This window comes from Hippocampus guttulatus, chromosome 7, assembly GCF_054856545.1.
Source record: "Hippocampus guttulatus isolate MCC_2025c chromosome 7, RoL_Hgut_1.0, whole genome shotgun sequence".
Lineage (NCBI taxonomy): Eukaryota > Metazoa > Chordata > Actinopteri > Syngnathiformes > Syngnathidae > Hippocampus > Hippocampus guttulatus.
Window position 1 is genome coordinate 17,156,229 of NC_141267.1, and position 18,609 is coordinate 17,174,837.

The following is an 18,609-nucleotide window of genomic DNA, read 5'->3' on the forward strand; positions in this document are numbered from 1 at the left end:
CAATATATGAATACAACTTTATTCTTGACTCCTCCATACAGTTTCAGTCATCACGGCCCTCCAAGGGAAACAGTCATTGTAATTGACATCCCTGTTTTACTCCAACTTGCATTTCAAAACATGCACCTTAAGCGTCATGACAGGATTTTTTCCCCTTATATTAAAATCAAACCATAGCTATATAAATTGCTTTTCAACTCTTTATTTGACCTTTAAGGAAATGTTTAACTGCAATTGTGACCCACTCACTCATTCAACATTTCAGTAGCAATGCACAAAACGCTTCTTGGCACGGGCAGTCAAAGGTGAGAAATTTGCTGCAAGCCTTAAATGCGTGGAAGCAGCGCCATCTGGCGAACACTTGAAATTGAACGTTCGCAGTCCAAATTGTAATTGAGAAGTTAACTTTATTTTTGTATGGCACTCCGGCCGCTGTAACATAGCATTTTAGAGAACATTCGTGGATTATCGCATTTCAGATATATGTATGTGACCTATATTTATTCACCATAGTCAAAAAGACTGAATAGCACAAAATGTCTAGGATGTCTCAAGGATGAACTTTTTTCAACTTAAATTGTTACTCGGAGAATATATAAACACTACAATTTTTATTTTTATTTTTTTGCACATCCCAGCAATTATGTAAGACATTTTGTACACCACAAAGTACACCACCAAAATCAACTGGTCTCCAACAACATAAGGATGAAAAGCAAAAGAAAACTCCGGTCACATGATCAGCTTTCATGAATACTTTATTTCCTATGTAGTTTATTTTTTTAAAAAGCAAGAAAATATACTCTTTTTATTTCAGCAATAATAAATATACAATATTTATTTATGGACAAAATGCACAATTTACACAAGTCTTGAGCGCCTCCCCACCGCGGCGCTTTTTGACCGTTTCATCTCACAGAGTTGTTAGGATCTATTCTCGAGATCCATATTAGTCCATGATGATGATTCAGCATTTTTAAATGTAGTTCTCCACCGTTTTTGTCTCCATTTTTTTTTAACAAGGGAGACATTTTCCTACAGGCCACCTCATAATTCTAACATCCGTTAAACGTAACTACCACACGCACTCTTAAATGGCACAGAAATGAAAGGTGGCTATTATTTTTGAGAAAAATACAATGTAATATAAATTCATATTTTTGGGGATAAAAAGCTTTTAATCTTACATGCAACACATATTGTTCCAAGATAGTCATAATGTCACAGTAAAATCAACGTTTTAAAAGGGACCAAAGTCATATCCTTAATAAAAAAATAAACGAAACTTTTTTGTTTCAGTTCAGTGGACATTGTGCTGCTCCTTCTAGATGCGCCATGGCCATCTGGGGGCCAAATAATGCCGATATACCAACATAGTGTTCATGCAGAAATCTCAGCTTCTCAATAAACTGCGCTTATACTATGGTCATCATTCTTTGCAGATGATAAACAAAACATGTATGAGCATTGTTACCTTATTTGTCTAATTGTTGCTGCCCATTTTGTGTTTAAATATTTGTTATTTAAGAGGTAATAAGTCAGACATAACCTATTAATTGGCTTGCTTGTTTTTTTTTTTGTTTGTTTTTTTTGCCAAAATGAACTATTTTAAAATTGGCCCCAAAAAAATCCTTGTCGTTCAGGCCGTAGCAACATTGGGTGACTGATGCTTTTCATTACATTGTTTGCATCAAGCTAGCAGGCTTAAAGACACATTTGTGTGGTTGTTGTAATATACAAGGTGCACTTCTCTGTTTGATGTTAACTTTGACTGTAAACTTCAACCAGGTGTGGCAGTCACCACCTTAAAGCTCTTTTTTTCTTCTTTTTACGATCTGGAACTCAAGTTAGGTCACTCGTATCTCTTTCGTTTTATGTGCTAATACGGCACAATCATATCAGTACGTTTATCTGTCCCGAAACTGAAGTAGGCAGGAGTACCCGGTTTATGTTTTATTGGCACCGGTCCCCCTTAGGCACTTTGTTTAAAATAATAAAACACAATTGATATCAAATCATTTTGCGGACCCCCAAACTGTGGCTCCCGGATCCTAGTTTGAGATCCACTGATGTAATGGTCACCACATGCGACCGCACCAACTGCAAATAGGCGAGTTCTCCGGTGAGTTTTCTTCCCTGTGGTGTGAAGGCCTTTGGACCCTTGCAGTCCACTCACTGTGTGACCCCCACATGTGCAACCCACATGCCTGGCAGCTTTTTGAGGGGCTTGGCAGCATCACCCAGACCATTCCTGCCTCTCTGTTGAGCGCGTTGCGGTAGTCTTTTTTTTTATTATTTTTTTTACAATGGCAGATTACACCCCTGCTCATCTCCGCTCCCGGCGGTCAGGAGCTGAGCAGCACGTACGACAGCAGCCAGGCGAACGCGCACGTCAGTGACGGTGTGTTGTGGATCCACGAGGGCGGCTGCGCCGAGGTGGGGCCGGACGGCGTGGAGGAAGGCGGAGCCGTGACGCGGTCCTCCGGGCGGGTCAGCAGGGGCGCTACTGTCACATAACCATTGATGATCCTCACGTTAGGGGGCAAGGCGGTGCTGCAAGACAGGAAACGCAAAGGCTTAGTAGATTTTGGGTTTATTTTACAGTGGATACGTGGCAATTTGTGGTTTGCTGTTGACAAATTAATTCAAGGTTGTGTTTTGTGTTTTTAAGTTATTTTCTGAGCTTTCTGTAATACCCACAAATCCTTGGCTAAAAAGCAAGTTTAACTGTACCTTCTGCGATCTTGGGGCAGAGCAGTTATTTGTTCTTTTTGTCAATGTACAATGCAAGCATGCATTGCATTCTGTAGGCGTAAAATGCAGGATTTGATTTGCAACAAAAATTAGGTTGTGCTGAAAAACAGGACTTCTCAAGCTAAATACGTGTTTCACCATCTAGTGGTTCAAAGTGAAATTGCACCCGATAAAAATGAGAGTTAGACCAACAAAAGAGTTGATTGACCTTCGTGAGGATAAGCGGCTCGAATAATCAGCAAAAGAGCGGAACCGCGAACCTTTAGGCCACAATAGGGTTTACTGCACACTTTTTCAAACTAAAACAAATTTAAAATTCAAACCAGTCAGGTGGAACTGGATAAATTCCCACGGCACACTTATTAGCTATCACTGACTGTGCAAGTGCAATCCTCACCCGTCCCCAAAGCGAACCCAGAGGTCACTGAAGAGGCGGGGCCTCCCATGGCCTCGGTGAACTTTTCGACCACGCTTGTGCCGTCCGAACTCCTCCAGCTGGCTCAGGCTGTCCGGCTGCAGGATGTGAGTCAGCTCCTCTTCCTCCTCCTCCTCCTCGCCAATGCCAGGCATGCTACTCGGCTCGTCTAGTGCCGCCTCGCCCGAACTGGTCGGCAGACTGGTGGGAGGAGCCATGCTCGTGCCCCCGGTTGGCTCGCTGTCTGGTTGACTGTTGAATAGACACCTAACTTTGTTTATTGAACTCAATTATTTCCATTATTTGTTCTGGGAAAATGGTGAACAATCGACCAGCATCCCGAAACAGGTGATGTTCAAACTGTGAGTTTCCTCTGAATCGCAGGAATGATTTTTGCAATCCGAACTGAATATCTCGACTTCCAGCCATTACTTGTATTTATTTTCTTTCCTCTTCTTTCCAATACGCATTGCACATGAAGCTCCTCAAAACACACAACCTTTGATTCATTTAACAGCAGACCGAGAAGGTCAAGATAATGCAGTAACACATGCAAAATAATCCGCGCTCCTTCTATTGTGTCTGAAAAGCCACTCGAGTTTACGTGATGCTCATCTTGGGATTTCCTGCAGCCCTTCCCGCCCGTGTCATAAAGTTGAAATGTCTTCAACAAGCTGTTTTTCTACTTTTACGGCCTCTAAAAAGCTTCCATGCGGCATTTTTGATGGCTTGGTCGGTCGGGGTGATGATAGCTCCAGGTTTGTGGCCTGGCTTCCCCGCAAGCCTGTAAGCCAGCGCGGCGATGCTGGCCCTGTCCGTCACAGCATCCCTCACCATTGAGGAGAGCGACACTCGTAAACAGCTCTCCTGCGTCGTGTCTTGTTGCCTCGTCGCGGCACCTTGCATTGTGCCTTTTTCGCCGGCTATGCGGTTGTGTGAGCGCGTGACCACGGTCAACAGTACACTTGTCAGCCCACATCTGTACACAGCAGATGGTAGGAGTTCTGTTTCTGGTTGGAATTTGCAATGGAGTTCAGAATCGCCTAAATCAGGGGTGGGCAAACTACGGCCCGCGGGCCGGATCCGGTCCGTTGGTCTTTTTAATCCGGCCCGCCGAAGATTGGTGCACAATTAAGGTTTGATTGCATTAATTTCGTTTGGACTTGTAATGACAGGTATTTCAACACCAGGTGGCGCAGTTACTTCAAGTTGCAGAGCACAGGGAGGGAGGGGAAGACGAAGAAAGAGGGAGAGAGTAATGACCATGGAAGGGAAGGTGATATGTATCTGATTAAACAAAGCGGGTAACAAAGTACGAAACATTCAGGAGACGCCTGGAGTCGGAAAGACTCAAATCTACGAGACTTTGAAAAACAAGAAAGCGATTCTTACTCAGTCCGATTCTGGCAATTTCCATGCTCAGAGTGAATTGCTTGTGGCTCGAGTAAATGAACATTTCCTAGAATGGTTTGATTGTTATCATGTTAAAAACTTTCCGCAAACTGGACCGCTAATAAGAGTCTGAGAGCAGTCAAATGTATAGAGCGTGAACAACAGGGGGCTCAGTACACATCCTCGAGGAGAACCGGTGCTGAGTGTGATGGTGGAGGAGAATGTTACATTATTACTGGCATACAAAGACATTGTGCTATCTTCTTTATTTTCTATTTCTATTTCTAACTTTTGGCCCGGCCCTCCACAATATTTTCTGCTTCTCATTTGGCCCCCCCGGGAAAATAATTGCCCACCCCTGGCCTAAATGGATGGATCCATGTGGAGGACTGACACTATTTTTGAGTTAAATTTGACCCCTTTTTATTTTAACAGTAATAGAAATAGATACTCACAGTCCGGTACACGAAGCTTCATGTGTATACTGTGTATGTACAATATGATGGCCAGGGGGCGTGTGTGTCTGTGTGTTTGTATATATATCATCGTGAAAACATAGACTGAACAAGCACTGGGACTCTGCGTTGCTTTTTGGCGCCCCTCCGCCGTGTTCACTTTCATACACGCGTATGCACGGGACTGTTTGTATCACGGTACCAGTGGCTGCCGAGCACAGCCATGCGAGGCTGGCAGCACGCCACCGAGGAGACGGGAGGGAAGGGAGGGAGTGACTCGCTGAAGTATCAAAGGATTCCCGAGCGTTGTTTAGTTTTGAAACCTCCATTTGGACATTGTTTGCACTGCACTTCAATACATTTTACTGTTAACGTTGAGAGACACCAGGCACATTCCGCTTTATTTTTTTTCCCCGGGTTTCAATTACCATTGCTAAGTCTTTTTGCAGAACCAAATGGGTCATTTTTTTCCCTCTTCAACTGCATACTCACAATGTCACAGGCTGCTGGTCATCAGGCGTCACGTGATCGATCACGTAGCCGTCTTTTCGGAGGATGTCCAGCACGCTGTGGTTCCCCAGGAAATGACCTGAATGAAAATGGGCCGAGCCAGGACAGAGTCAGGACTAGACCAAGTATAAGAAAGGCATTTTTAGTCGTTTGTTTACAGTGAGGCTCATACAAAACTTACCACTACCACACATAAATCAATCTAAAAGAAGAATACTTTTTAAAATTAGCATTATTATTTCTTATTTTTAATTGATGAAATTTTTTCTGGTATAAAAATATTTTATACTCATTAGAACTTTGTCCCGTGATATATTTTGTTCCCCCCGAAAGATTGGATGTTATTTATTTATGTATTTATTTGTTGTTTTATTTATTTTAATATGCAGCCCCCTCCCCTCAAATATTTACGAATTCATTTTTGTAAGATTACACTAGTTTCCACAAATATGCCATTATTTTCATCTTGGGGAAAAAAAAAGTGATTCTTGTTTTTATCCCCCTCAAAAATAGAGTCCCCCTATGAAAAATTCCACTTATAGTAAAATACCACTTTTAAAAAAATAATTTCTTACTTTTTCTTACTAATTTTCTTACTATTTCCTACTTTTTAAACAATTTTCTAATCTTGACTTTTTCCCTTAAACGTGACTTTTTCCTGAAGCAAACCCCCCGCCCCAAAATACCACAATTTTCTCAACATCCCCCCCCCCAAATGTCCCACTTTTCTTGACTGAAGTATGATTTTTTTTTTTAAATTCAAAGTAGCTTGGCCTTGATAGTATTTTCTTTTTTTTTTTTAGATTTGTGCTTCTTTGTCCAGATTAATACTGGCTCATGTACTCATGCTCCCTTTCGGAACATAGCAAAGCCAGATCAAGTGCAAACCTGCTTCCAAACAATGCTAGTTGTTGACACTCGACCTGTTGTCTCTCCTGCCATCAGCCCCCGCCACCCCATGCTCCCCTGCCCCCTCATATGATTCCATCACCCGCACATCCAATATGTCGGCCTCCGCCCCCAAGCGGATCAAAAGCGTCTTATCAATCAGATCATCTGTGTGACCTCACTTCGCCAAACAACACACCTCTTGTTTGTTCAACCCCACACTCAATCACCTTTAAAAAAAAAAAAAATCAGAGCTTCACCCTGGCATTTTAGTCAACACCTCCTCCCCTGCGCCATAGTCATCAGTCCGCTGTTCCTGACCAAGTCAAAGAAAAAGACGTTGCGTGTTGCTCTTGGCAGGATAAAAATTAGAAAGTGCTTGGTAGGGAGAGGAGGCGAGATCTGATAAGATCTTTCTCATGGGGATTTCGTTTGTGACCCCAGCCCTAAGTGACATTCACAAGAAGAGGCCAGAAACTGAAAATTGGGATCATGTTGAAGTTGGATCTAACATGTCATAGTCCGTCGAGTCATTGTGGATATCCGATGTGAATGTGAGATTCTACCGATGAGTTAAGCAAAAAGTGAACCTCAGCATATTCACGGTTCAGCAGTTGCTAAGTTGCAGATTTGCTGAAAATCTTGTTTACTCACTTTTTTTTTTGTGTGGGTGTGTCAGCGCAAAGCAATAAAGTATGACATTGGTACCATTGAATGGAGTCTTGTTGTTTGGTTGAATTCATTGAAAGTGGGTTTTTTTCTGCGTATGAAACGGACGTCCTGTTTTGTTGGCTGTTCTTCAATGCGCTTCTTGTGCAGTCATAGATGAAAGTGTTTCCGCTCGTCTCCCGATTCAGCTACCAATAGCCCGAGGAGTCGACTTTCCTGTTCGAATTTTACGAGCAAAAATTGTTGTGTGTAGTTGCCAAAACGTGAGTTTTATGTCTTAATACTGTTTATCTAAAGTGCTAGTTAAGTTGTGCTAGCTTAATTGTCAGGCTAGTACGCTAGCTTATAATATGGATGAGCCTCGCGTGAAGGTGGTTTGTTAAAGATGAATCATCATGAAGCGACCGAATGACGTCCATGTAACGGGTTCATGATTGTGTACATGTGAGATGCTTGGTGCTGATGGTTTATGATCGTCTCCATTTTAAATGCTTTGTGGTCCACAATTACAGTAAAGTGGATGGAACAATGAATTGAAAGATCCCATCACCAGTGAATGACTTTTAATCAAATATGTAATCGAACATGACAGCTATCAATTTATTTAATCCATGAGTATTTTGTGCCATCGTTGGGTGGCACTGTGTAGGATATGGAAAAATAACACCACTTTTTAATGTTGTCTGCGAGAATGAATACAACTCTGGCAGTGTCAATCACAACTTCACGTCTCATTTTGAAATCCAACTCATGATCTTGTGGAGGTGTGACGTTGTGGTCAGCGTGCGTTGACGTATGTATGTCGGCTTATTTTTCAGAGACTCCCCGAAGCTCCCCACATATCCCCGGAGGCATGTTTTTCATCACGCAGCAGAACACAATGATCCCAGAAGCCTCTCAGATTGTTTCAATTCATCTGCAACGTGCGGTGAGTGAAAAAACAGTCGCTGACCTCAAATGGAAGCGTCTGCATGGGTTTCTCCTTCCACGCGGTCATTTTTTTCCCCGCCCTCACCGTCTCGCCCCGGTGATGTACGCGTACTCTTTTGCCTGTGCCTCAAAGATTTCAACCTGGCCATCGTGGGCGCACCTTGCTGTGAATCTAGCGCTACCCTTTGACCACCTTTTATAAATCACTTTTCGCTCGATGGAGCGGTGCCAGACTACCCGCGGTGCTTCAGATTAAAATGGTAAATTCCACCTTTCAGTCCTGCTAGGAGAATCTGGATCACTTCTCCTCAGGACCCCCCCCACCCCCCGCGCTCATTCCTCATCTCCATAATGACTTCACTTCCTATGAATGCAGCACATCGTCCGTCTGACTGTCTCTGTTGCACCGATGCTAAGGGACTCGTGAGTGACGGCTGCTCACATTCGGTTTCTGTTTTATGTTCCGGCCACTTGCGAGGCCCTGAAAGATTATATGAGAGGCCGGCCTGGTTCAACGGGATTTAAAGCGGACATCAAACTGTGGGGGGAATTCAAATTAAAATCACAACTTTTAATTTTGCTTGAGTTAGCCAACACTCTAAAATCATTTAGCAACATTTGTAGTTGGTTAATCGTGTGAAAAATAGCAGATGACAAGGGGATAGACCAAGAATATTTGAAAACAGAAGGAAATTGACCATATTTGGACACGCATGGTTTCCCAGCTCAACATCAACAAAAGACTTGAATGCCTGCCCGCGCATCAAGTGCGAATTTAGACAACCAAGTTAGCCACCTGCTGGGCGACCCATTTCTAAAAATGCGTGTGAACGAGCCGTTTGGAACATTCAGAAAAAGTTAGAAGAGCCAGAGAGTGAGCACAGATTTGCATCTTCTGCATAAAAAATGCTTGGCTAAATTGTCATAGTGTGGGGTGGGGGGGGGGGGGGGTGGATGTGTTCATGGATCTGCCTCACAAAATAAAAGTTTCCTTCTGCAGTTTGGTGACAAAGTGGAAAAGTCACTAAGTGGGCAACGCTTGAGTAGCTTTTGCGTTGCCGTAGCTCCGCCCTCAATCGTGGCGGTGCCGAAAGCCATACTGCGCATTTGCCTGAAATCAAAATGTGCTTCGATTCTTTATCCTTTGTGTGTTTTCGCAGACGAAAGTCAAACTTTTTATTCAGACACTTGGGGAGCAATTTTAGCTTGTAAAAAAATAAAAATAAAATCCACATGTCTCCTTGAAATACTCCATTTTGTTGCTGCTGCAGAATGTAATCATCTCCCACGAGAGGAAAGCCGATAACGTTTAGCGCCATGATTGAAGAAAAACAAAACACGCCCCCGTTGTTTGCTTTTTTTTTCTTTTCTATTTTATTTTTCCTCTCAGCCGCAGTATTTCCCTGTTGGGACGAAAAGAGTATGAGGAACAGCTGTTTGACTCTTTGACGAACACACGCACGCACACACACACGCACACACTGCCGCACTTGCTAATGAAAGTTGCAGTTTATTAGTCATGGAAGTTCCAAATGATTCTCTTATTTCCCTTAATGAAAGCCTCGCCGGCAGTTTATTTCTGTTTTGTTTTTGTTTTTTTCCCCTCAACAGCAGTTTTGTATTGCTGCGTGTGTGTGTGTGTGTGTGTCTGTGTTTGTCGCAAGGCTACCAAGCATGAGATAAAAGCATGCAGGTATGTAAGCGTGCGGTTGTGTACCGTGGCCACGAACGTTGATTTCATGTCTGTATTTTCGTAATCATTTTCTTCTGTTTGAATCGAGGCCAAGAATCTTGAAGCAGGCAAGGCATGGAGCATTTCTTTGCGGGACCCGAGCGAACACATGATGCACTTTTAGTGCTAATCGCTTGCACATGTGAGCGCGCGAAGGAGCTGCATTGATTTGATTTAATAACAATAAATTTGGGATTAGCAACTGCCCTTCACCCATTGAACATTAAAAAGCCGAGCTGCAAAATTCAGTTGTGAGCCAAAACCGCAGCACCTGCATGGCATGCAAACAGTCCCTGAGATGAATTTGAATGCCGAGTCTCCCGTCTAGTGTCAAAGCTGACTTCTACACACACAGGTTGCAGTCGGCGCTATAACGTGCAATTAAAAATAAAAAACGAGCCATTGAAATGAATTCACACCCTGAATGAAGACGTTCAAACTCCCGATGGCAACATTTGAGAGATCATTTGAAAACAACACACTTGTCTGCTTACAGCGATAAAATCGATGACAAGATGAAACCACAAATTACCCTTGTTGGTTTTGAACGGTGGCCAAAGGGAGGGGAACGCTTGAAAGGAGAAAAGTGGCTTCGAATCGTGACGCCACTCGCATGAACGCACAATTACCGCGTGAAAAAGCAAAACATGATCTTGCTCGGGGAAGAGAATGAGAAGAAGAACCTCACCAATAACAGCATTCCTTCTGTTAGGTACGCTTACAAGGTGTGTCCGTGATTACATAACGTTTTTGGAAAGTTTCAGACAAGTCGGTGATGTTATCGGTTTCGTAAAAGTCAACATGGCGACACTCATGTCATGTCCGCACACGAGTTCTGTCATTGACAAGTAATAATAATCATAATATTACATTTTATTTATAAGTACCTTTGAAGTGGCGATACAAAAAAAAAAAGGAATATTTATACTACACTTCTGAAAACGTTCCCAGAATTCTCTTTTTGCATGTAGCCTGTAACCTGATAACATGAGAAGCCGTCCACTGTCGTAACCGCCGTCCCCGGAAGGGTTAAGGTCAGGTTGTATGGCGCCACCTGCTGCTACATGCTCTTGGGAGCCTGCAAACGTATTCTAATGTAAGCAGAGTTTAGGATGTAGGCAGAGATTTATCTCCCCCCAACCCCCCGCCAAGTGTAGACTTTCTATTTGATTTGATTTGATCATCTCTTTAGCCGCTGAAAGCAGCGAGACGCGGAAGTGAGGAATGAAAGATGAACTCGGAGCGGAGAAAGAAAGGCAAACAGACGTGGAGAGAGGCTGAGAAAAGCAAACGCGCTCGCACTAAAGCATGACAAAGACGAGTGGCATGCGTGCCCGCATGAGAGCGTGTTCCCATGATGATTTTGTACGTAAAGTGATGCGAAAAGGGATATTTTGATGTCAAGACAAACATTAAAAATATATATATTATTGACATGTGCGCCTCAATGAATTGCGATATGGTAAAAAAAATGTGTTTCAGTAGTTGAAGTCAAAAAGTGAACATTGATTGGTGGGAAAAAAATATGACACTGATCAAATCTGAACATGGGTTTTTGACACAACGCTAGCTTTATTTAACCTTTCTTAAAAATGCTTCGTTTGGGATTTTTGTTAGCTGTATAATATAATTATGGACATTTTTGGAAATGGAATCCAGATTTTTTTTTCTTCACTGTGTGTGTAGTGAATTTTGATTTTTTTTTTTGATTCAACTGCTGAAATCAACGTTTTCCATGATATTCAAACTTATTGTGGTGCTCCTGGAGTATCAATATGTATTAATAGTCCATCCATCCATTCATTTTCCGATCCGCTTTATCCTCACAAGGGTCGCGGGGCATGCTGGAGCCTATCCCAGCCGTCTTCGGGCAGTAGGCGGGGGACACCCTGAACCGGTTGCCAGCCAGTCGCAGGGCACTCAGAGACGAACAACCATCCACACTGACACTCACACCAAGGGACGAGTGTTCCATTAACCTGCCATGCATGTTTTTGGAATGTGGGAAGAAACCGCAGTACCCAGAGAAAACCCACGCAGGCAAGCTTGCAAACAACTTTAGTGATGCACACCCGCCAGTAGATGGAAGCAACGCCCCACACACATGAGATCAGCACATTTTTAAAAACCGTCTTGGTTCTACAGCTGATTATAAAAGCACAGAAAAAGGCAGAAGAGTGAAATAGAGGATTGTTTATTTTGGTAGATTCAGTGTCAGTGTAATCATTGAACACAAAATGCTCTGAAATGGCCGTCAGTGGTTTTTAACCCTTTCATGCACCCTGTAACCTGATCACATGATAAGCTGTCCACTGTAGTAACTGCTGTCCCAGAAAGGGTTTAAGAAAAAAAAATTTAATGAATTAGTAAAAAAACAAAAACAAAACATATCTGCGTATTAATCTATTCACGGGCGAACGGGACCGGGCCAGCTCATGATGAATTAGCAAATCCATTGCTAATTGACGTCCTTTATAAGCACCCTCATGATGGTCCCCCTGCAAGTCAGCATGGCAGAGCTTTGACTCCAAAAATCAGCTCTTAGGAAGGGAAATGAAAGTGGCTCAAACAAACAAACCTACATGTGTATTTTGGAGAGCGCCAACTCTTCCTGGCAATGCGCGCGCATCACATGACCGGCCTCGCCGGCATACACGTACGGCGACTGTGCGGAGCGGCGTCTCGGCTTGCGGCCGCGTCAGGAAATTCCACGGGATGTTTTCAATAAGGCGGCAGCCTGAGAGCTGGCAAACGAGGTCCTGCTGCACGCCACAAAGAACAAGACGCTGCTTATCCAAACGCAATTTTGTGCTAGTGCATGAGAGACAACGTAAGGAAGAAGGCAGGAAGTGAAAGTGGAAAGTGTGCTTCTTTCCTGTTTGGCCCTGGTGGTGTGAGAGGACATTCACACGTCTTTCCATGCCTTTCGTTGGTCACCATTAAATAATGATGACAGTGGAAATAGCGCATAGACAAGGAGAAGCCAGCAATCAAATCCTTCTTTTCCACTGCGCGGTTCTTACTTGGCTACTCGCTATGGAGGATTATTATTATTATTTTTTCCATTGGCAGAAACAACAAAGTAACATGCTAAATTGCTAGCACATCCATTTTGCATTGTTTGTTGCCAAACAAAACAGACTTTCCAGAGGCAATGTGTGGTTGTTTTAAATCGACAAATTGTAATTCTCTTTGTTTTATGTTTAGTTTGACATGAAACTGACACAAGCAGTTGTATAAACCGGCTTGAAGCTGATTTTTTGGGCGGGGGACAAATTGTTTTCTTTCAACTAAATGGCTGATGATTTTGTGTGAGCTGCCAAATAGTACTAAAAAAAAATCGCTCATACCATAAGGCAGGGGTGTCAAACTCATTTCTGTCGCGGGCCACTTTGGAATTACGTCTTCCATCGGAGGGCCGTTATGACATCATCTCATCGTGTTATTACTTGTAACACAATAAATTGATGGATTACTAGTTTTGAAAGCAGTCAACTACAATAGTTTGTTCAATTATCGCTCAAGTGAGTGCAAACGGTCACAAAATTATTGTATAAAATAAATACAGTATATATTATTTTTTTTTAATATATATTATATAAAATCTCAATATTATTTATTTATATGTGACAATTTGACATTTTATACAGATTTTAGCAAGGATTATGGAAGTTGACACACATGATTTGCTTTGGCGGACCACATAAAATGACATAGCGGGCCGGATCTGGGCTTTGGGCCTTGATTTTGACACTTGTGCCATAAGGCATCGCAGGATTATTGTTTTTTTTCCCTGTGCTTGCTTTTTTAAAATTAATTTTAAAAATAATTTAACAGTGCAAGCAACCCCCGTTCCCTGCATTATTTGTGTTTTGCCTGATCCGTTCAATACGTTCTCAGATTCGTCTGTTATTGAGGTGAGCCAGCACGTAATGATAAAGTGTAAATTAAGCACTGTAAAGAAGTACCATCTGAATGTTGTTGACGACACGAAGTGACAAGTCTTTCCAATATTATGGCCGACTAACTTGCAAAACATAAGAATCTGTAAAAAAATAAATAAAATAAAATTACAGCTACACAAATCATGTCTGAGGGCTTGGCAGGAAACTAAAATTGGTGCCGCCCGAGCTGAGTAACCACCGCCTACGCATGTTTTTAAAATGTTTTTTTTTTTCCAGAACAATAACTGCAAGGGGAGAACAACATCCTGTAGTACCAGCGACAGCCTCAAGAGACGAGCGACGCTTGGCAGCTGCACAATTGAGTGCGATGGACACTGTCAGAAAGGTATTCCTTTAAAAATACGATCGCGGCCAGTTCAAATCAGTCTGCAGTTAGCTCTCTTCCCGTAGGCTCATATGTTGCTCATCAAGTTGTGTGTGTATGGAACGTAGATAAGCATTAAATGTTGATGAGCGCTGTCATATTTACATACACAGCCAGCCCTGCATGTGTATTTTGCGGTCAAACTCTTAGAACGCGTGATGATTCAATGTGACAAAGGCGGTATTTAGTGCCAAAACGAAATATGAATTGAAATTCATCAAATTATGATTGTCTGTAAATTGTCATTTATTCTGAAACAATTCTAGCAACTTTCTTTCTTATTAAGTCACATTAGATATATTTTTTAATATGTCCCCCACTAGTCTAAACACAGTATGATTCATATCCTGTTTGTGGAATGACAATTAAGCCCAAAAAAAAAAAATCGCTTTTTTTTGTGTGTGTGTGTCTTGTATTGCCACCTGCTGCTCGACTGAAACTGACCTAACAGTGCCCACGGCCTCAGATTGCAGACCAATCCCCGACCCTCCCCCAAAAAAACAGGTGAGAATCCGATTAAGCATCCGGTTGGTAAAGCATGTACAATATGCGGAGGTATCCGGTCGAGAAACAGCCTTCTCAAGCTTGCACTTTGCACACAAAGGCACTTCCAGTCAGGAAGGTGTAGGTGTGCAGACCCAGGCAGGGTAAAGATGGATATCCAATCCGAGCCACTTTATGCACGCGTCGTCACATGGTGCAAAAACTCCCGGATGGAACTTTCGACTGCTGTAAATGGAGGCGGTTGTTACCCGAGTGCTGCCTTGATTCTTTCCAGTCAATTTTACTTTGCCGGACCGGTTTCACACCGAAACGGCAATGAGGCCTAAGTATTGGTACTGTCCATGTGCAGCGGGGCACAGTCATGCTGGAACAGTAAAGGGCCTTCCCCAAAACTATTTCCACATTGTTGGAACCGACACTGTACCCAAGGTGACTATAAAAATGAAGAAACCTTAGTGCACCCTGGCTGTTTTATATTCTTGAGCATGTCTGGTTAAGCCCTCAATTCTTACGACACTTCTTTTAATTCCCCCTTCAAAACCGCCAAAGTTGTCTTGCGGTTCATGCAATAAAGTCACTTAAGTACCAACAGACGGGATTTCACTACTTCTAATGTCGTTTGTCAATGGGTGCTTTCATGGTATCAAATGGATGATAAAACTTCATTGCTAGTTAGAAACACAAACGGCGGGGACTTGTGCTGGACCGTAAAGAGATGAGCCAATGAATACGAGACAGGAAGTATTCTGATTTGGGCCTGAGAAAGACACATTTAAAAACATTTATTGGGTCCTATTTCTTATCACTGGAGCAGGGGTACGGGGAGGGGTCATCAACGTGCTGCCCGCGGACGCCACGTAGCCGGAACAACATGGGCGAGTCTGTTTGAAAAGTCGCTGACCCGTGATGGGACATTGTGATTTTCTGGGAATGTTGTCAAAGGGATCATTTGAATATGTAAACACTGGCCGGAGATTAACCATTTGAGTGACAGTTTATCATGTGATCAGGTTACCGGGTGCATGAAAGGGTTAATAGTGTCATATATGCGCAACTGGCCATTTCCGTCGTTAGTAAATCAAAAAATGGCAGATTTCCTCATTGCGCCTTTGTCCATGTCTCTGAACGTGTTCAACAAAGAGTGGCGCGTTGGAAAGAATAATTGGCCTTCCTGTGTGGAGTTTGCATGTTATCTCCGTGCCTGCGTGGCTTTTCTCCGGGTACTCCGGTTTCCTCCCACACTCCCAAAACAAACATGGCATGTTAATCGAACACTCAAAATTGGCCCTTGGTGTCAGCGCGGATGGTTTTTCGTCTCTGTGTGCCCTGCGTTTGGCTGGCGACCAGTTCAGGTGGTTCCCCGCCAAATACCCGAACACAGCTGGGATAGGCTCCAGCACCCCCCTCCCACCCCCCGCGACCCTTGTGAGGATAAAGCGGATCAGAAAATGGATGGATGGATGATGTTTGTGTCTGAACGCCCATATGTTGTCATCACTTGACCATTATTTAACATCTAGTAGCACCAAAATGCCCACTTTTTAGTAGTTTTGCTTTACCTGTAGCATCTAGCTGTTCTCCTGGTATGCCAAAGGTGCCCTACTGCTGCACAGAACTGTCACAAAATAATGCTTGAAGTGCTCGTAGTTGTTCTGCTCATGCGCTGAATTGCCATACAAGTGAGAGACATTAGCTGGATATCAAATAAATGCTCAAACGGTTTTCCATACAGCGCCGTCAAAAGCATTTCACCACCTGCTTGTGGAAACACAAATGTTTATGAAACGCACACACACACACACACACACACGCACGTGCGCGTACGCGCATTCCCCAGGACAAACACAACTCGGGGAATGTTAGCAGCATTAGCTAGGAATGCTAATTGAAACAAACAGCAGTTTCTTCAGTCCTGAGGTTGGAATTGGCTGCAATTTAGACGTCTGACTGTACGCGTGTGTACCAGAAGTCTGGGAGCCATTGTCTGCTATTACCATCATCCTTTTTTTTTTCTCGTTCTGGTTTTAAACACTGTTCAACATCAACACACATTAGGACAGAGAGATTCTGTTTAAAAGGAAAGGAAACCAAAGCGCCTTTCTGGGGTTGGTTGATTATTTCTCCATGCCGATCATCTCACCTGCGCCGAAGGCGAAAAAGTAGGTCTGGTTGGGGTTCCTCTGCAGCAGGGCGGATACGCGGCGAGCCATGCGCTCGTTCCGCTTGTAGATGAGCTCCTGGCGGAAGTAGCTGTCGATCTGCTGCGCCGTGGTGCGCTCGTAAGCTGGCAGAGAGCTGTTGATGAAGTGGGGCAGCTGGTTGAGAAGAAAAAGGAAGGAAAGGGAAAAGGGTATCTCATGGGTGAGGCATTCAAAGTGGGCATTTTGAAAAGGCACTTAAAGGACATGCACGAATTTTCTCAGTCCATTCACCAAATTGTAAATGTTGGTGCCTTTCAGTTTTTTTTTTTCCTGAATCACTAACGTGCCACAACATGCTGCCAAAATCAAATTGGGAAGTAGCACAATAATGTGGCGCCAAAATATATATATTTTTAAGTTTTATTATTATTATTTTTTAATTTAAACGAAATTCACACATGAGAAACACAGTGGTGCTTTTTATTCACCAACCTAATCCATATTGTGCGTTTACGCAGCCGCTGAGGCTGCGCGCCTTCAGATAATGCGTAGCGATGACAGCGACATCGTCTGGGACAACAAAAATTGCTTTCGACACAAAAGGGGAGTGGCCGATGAGTCTGGGATTTTCAACTTGACACGGCGCTCGCGGTCTACGCTCACAACATGACACTTTATGATGTTGTTTAAGAGCAGTGAATCACCCAGGCGAGCGCAGTGTAGAGTTCCCACAATGCCTGAGGAAGACAAATGAAATGCGAAAGAGTTGCCGGTGAGAGACGGACAACATTTGGCGCGAGTGCAGATGTGTTTCATGTATTTGGGTTTGACACTGTTAGCGATTTACTGAACCACGCGTGAGCACGTTCCTGCTCGCTCGCGTCCATCTTTGAGCCGACATCTTCCTGACTTCACGCCGACAGTATATTAACCACCTCCGAACAGAGGAGAGGCTCACACCTTCCTCGACACAAAAAGCCGTTGTTTCGTCATGTATGTTCGACACACTAATGCCGGGAAGGCGCGCGCATCTGTTAAACTGCTTTTGCTCACTGACACCTCCGCTGTTTCACACAAGTCGTTGTAAACTGCTGCCGCTTTCGATTTCAACCCCATATCGGGTTGGTGGATTCAGAAAAGCAGAAAATGCCGCCAGGTTCTTTTTTTTTTTTTTCCCACAAATCGCGTCTGTTTTGTCAAAAATGGATCACACGGTGCTAAAGGAACTGGTCAGCCATGAAGGTAAATTTGTTTGTAGGTTCATTGTGATTGCACTGCCTTAGTGAGTTGCTTGTAACATTTTGGTAAAAGAGTTTGGGTAGATGATGTAACCACAGTTGTTTGCCTTTTTGTCTGGCCTGAAGAGAGCTGGGATAGGCTCCAGCACCCCCCGCGACCCTTGTGAGGATAAGCGGATCGGAAAATGGATGGATGGATCTATAAAATATACACACATACCGTATTGGCCCAAATATAAGACGGCCCTGATAACAATATATTTGAGAGAAAGACCATGTTATTTTGCCTCATTCTATTCTAAAGTGCAATCACATTCGTAAATGAATGGCTTCTGGTTTTTGAAATGTAAATTACATCATAACTTCTCTTCAGCTGCCGGTTAACCTGGCCGATCTTCGCCCCACTTTTCTCCAGATTGTCACTACGTTTCTCCAATTTCTGTTATCTCTTCTATTATTTTGTTCTCTTTTCCTTCTTACCGCTATTTTTTATTTTTCTTCTTCGTGGTACCTCTATTTTTATTTTTATTCTTCGTGGCAGGGGTTTACTTTGGCCTGGGGAGTCAAGTTCAGCATTCGCTTCAATGATATCTGGCGCCATCTAGCGTCGTGAATGGTTATAATGTCTAGACCTCGAATATAAGACGACCCC

General features: G+C 43.2%; 1 protein-coding gene across 1 annotated transcript in view; it reads right to left on the reverse strand.

Annotated features, from left to right (window-relative positions):
• Positions 1–742: 742 nt before the first annotated feature.
• Positions 743–18,609, reverse strand: part of trabd2b (TraB domain containing 2B) — a 59,604-nt gene continuing 41,737 nt past the window's right edge. Inside the window, exons 4-7 of the mRNA XM_086116383.1 lie at positions 16,719–16,893; positions 5,509–5,605; positions 3,152–3,421; positions 743–2,553 (exon numbers count right to left, since the gene is read on the reverse strand). Of these exons, the coding sequence (XP_085972509.1) occupies positions 2,346–2,553; positions 3,152–3,421; positions 5,509–5,605; positions 16,719–16,893 (750 nt within the window). The 3' untranslated portion in view covers positions 743–2,345. The remainder of the gene's footprint in view (positions 2,554–3,151; positions 3,422–5,508; positions 5,606–16,718; positions 16,894–18,609) is intronic.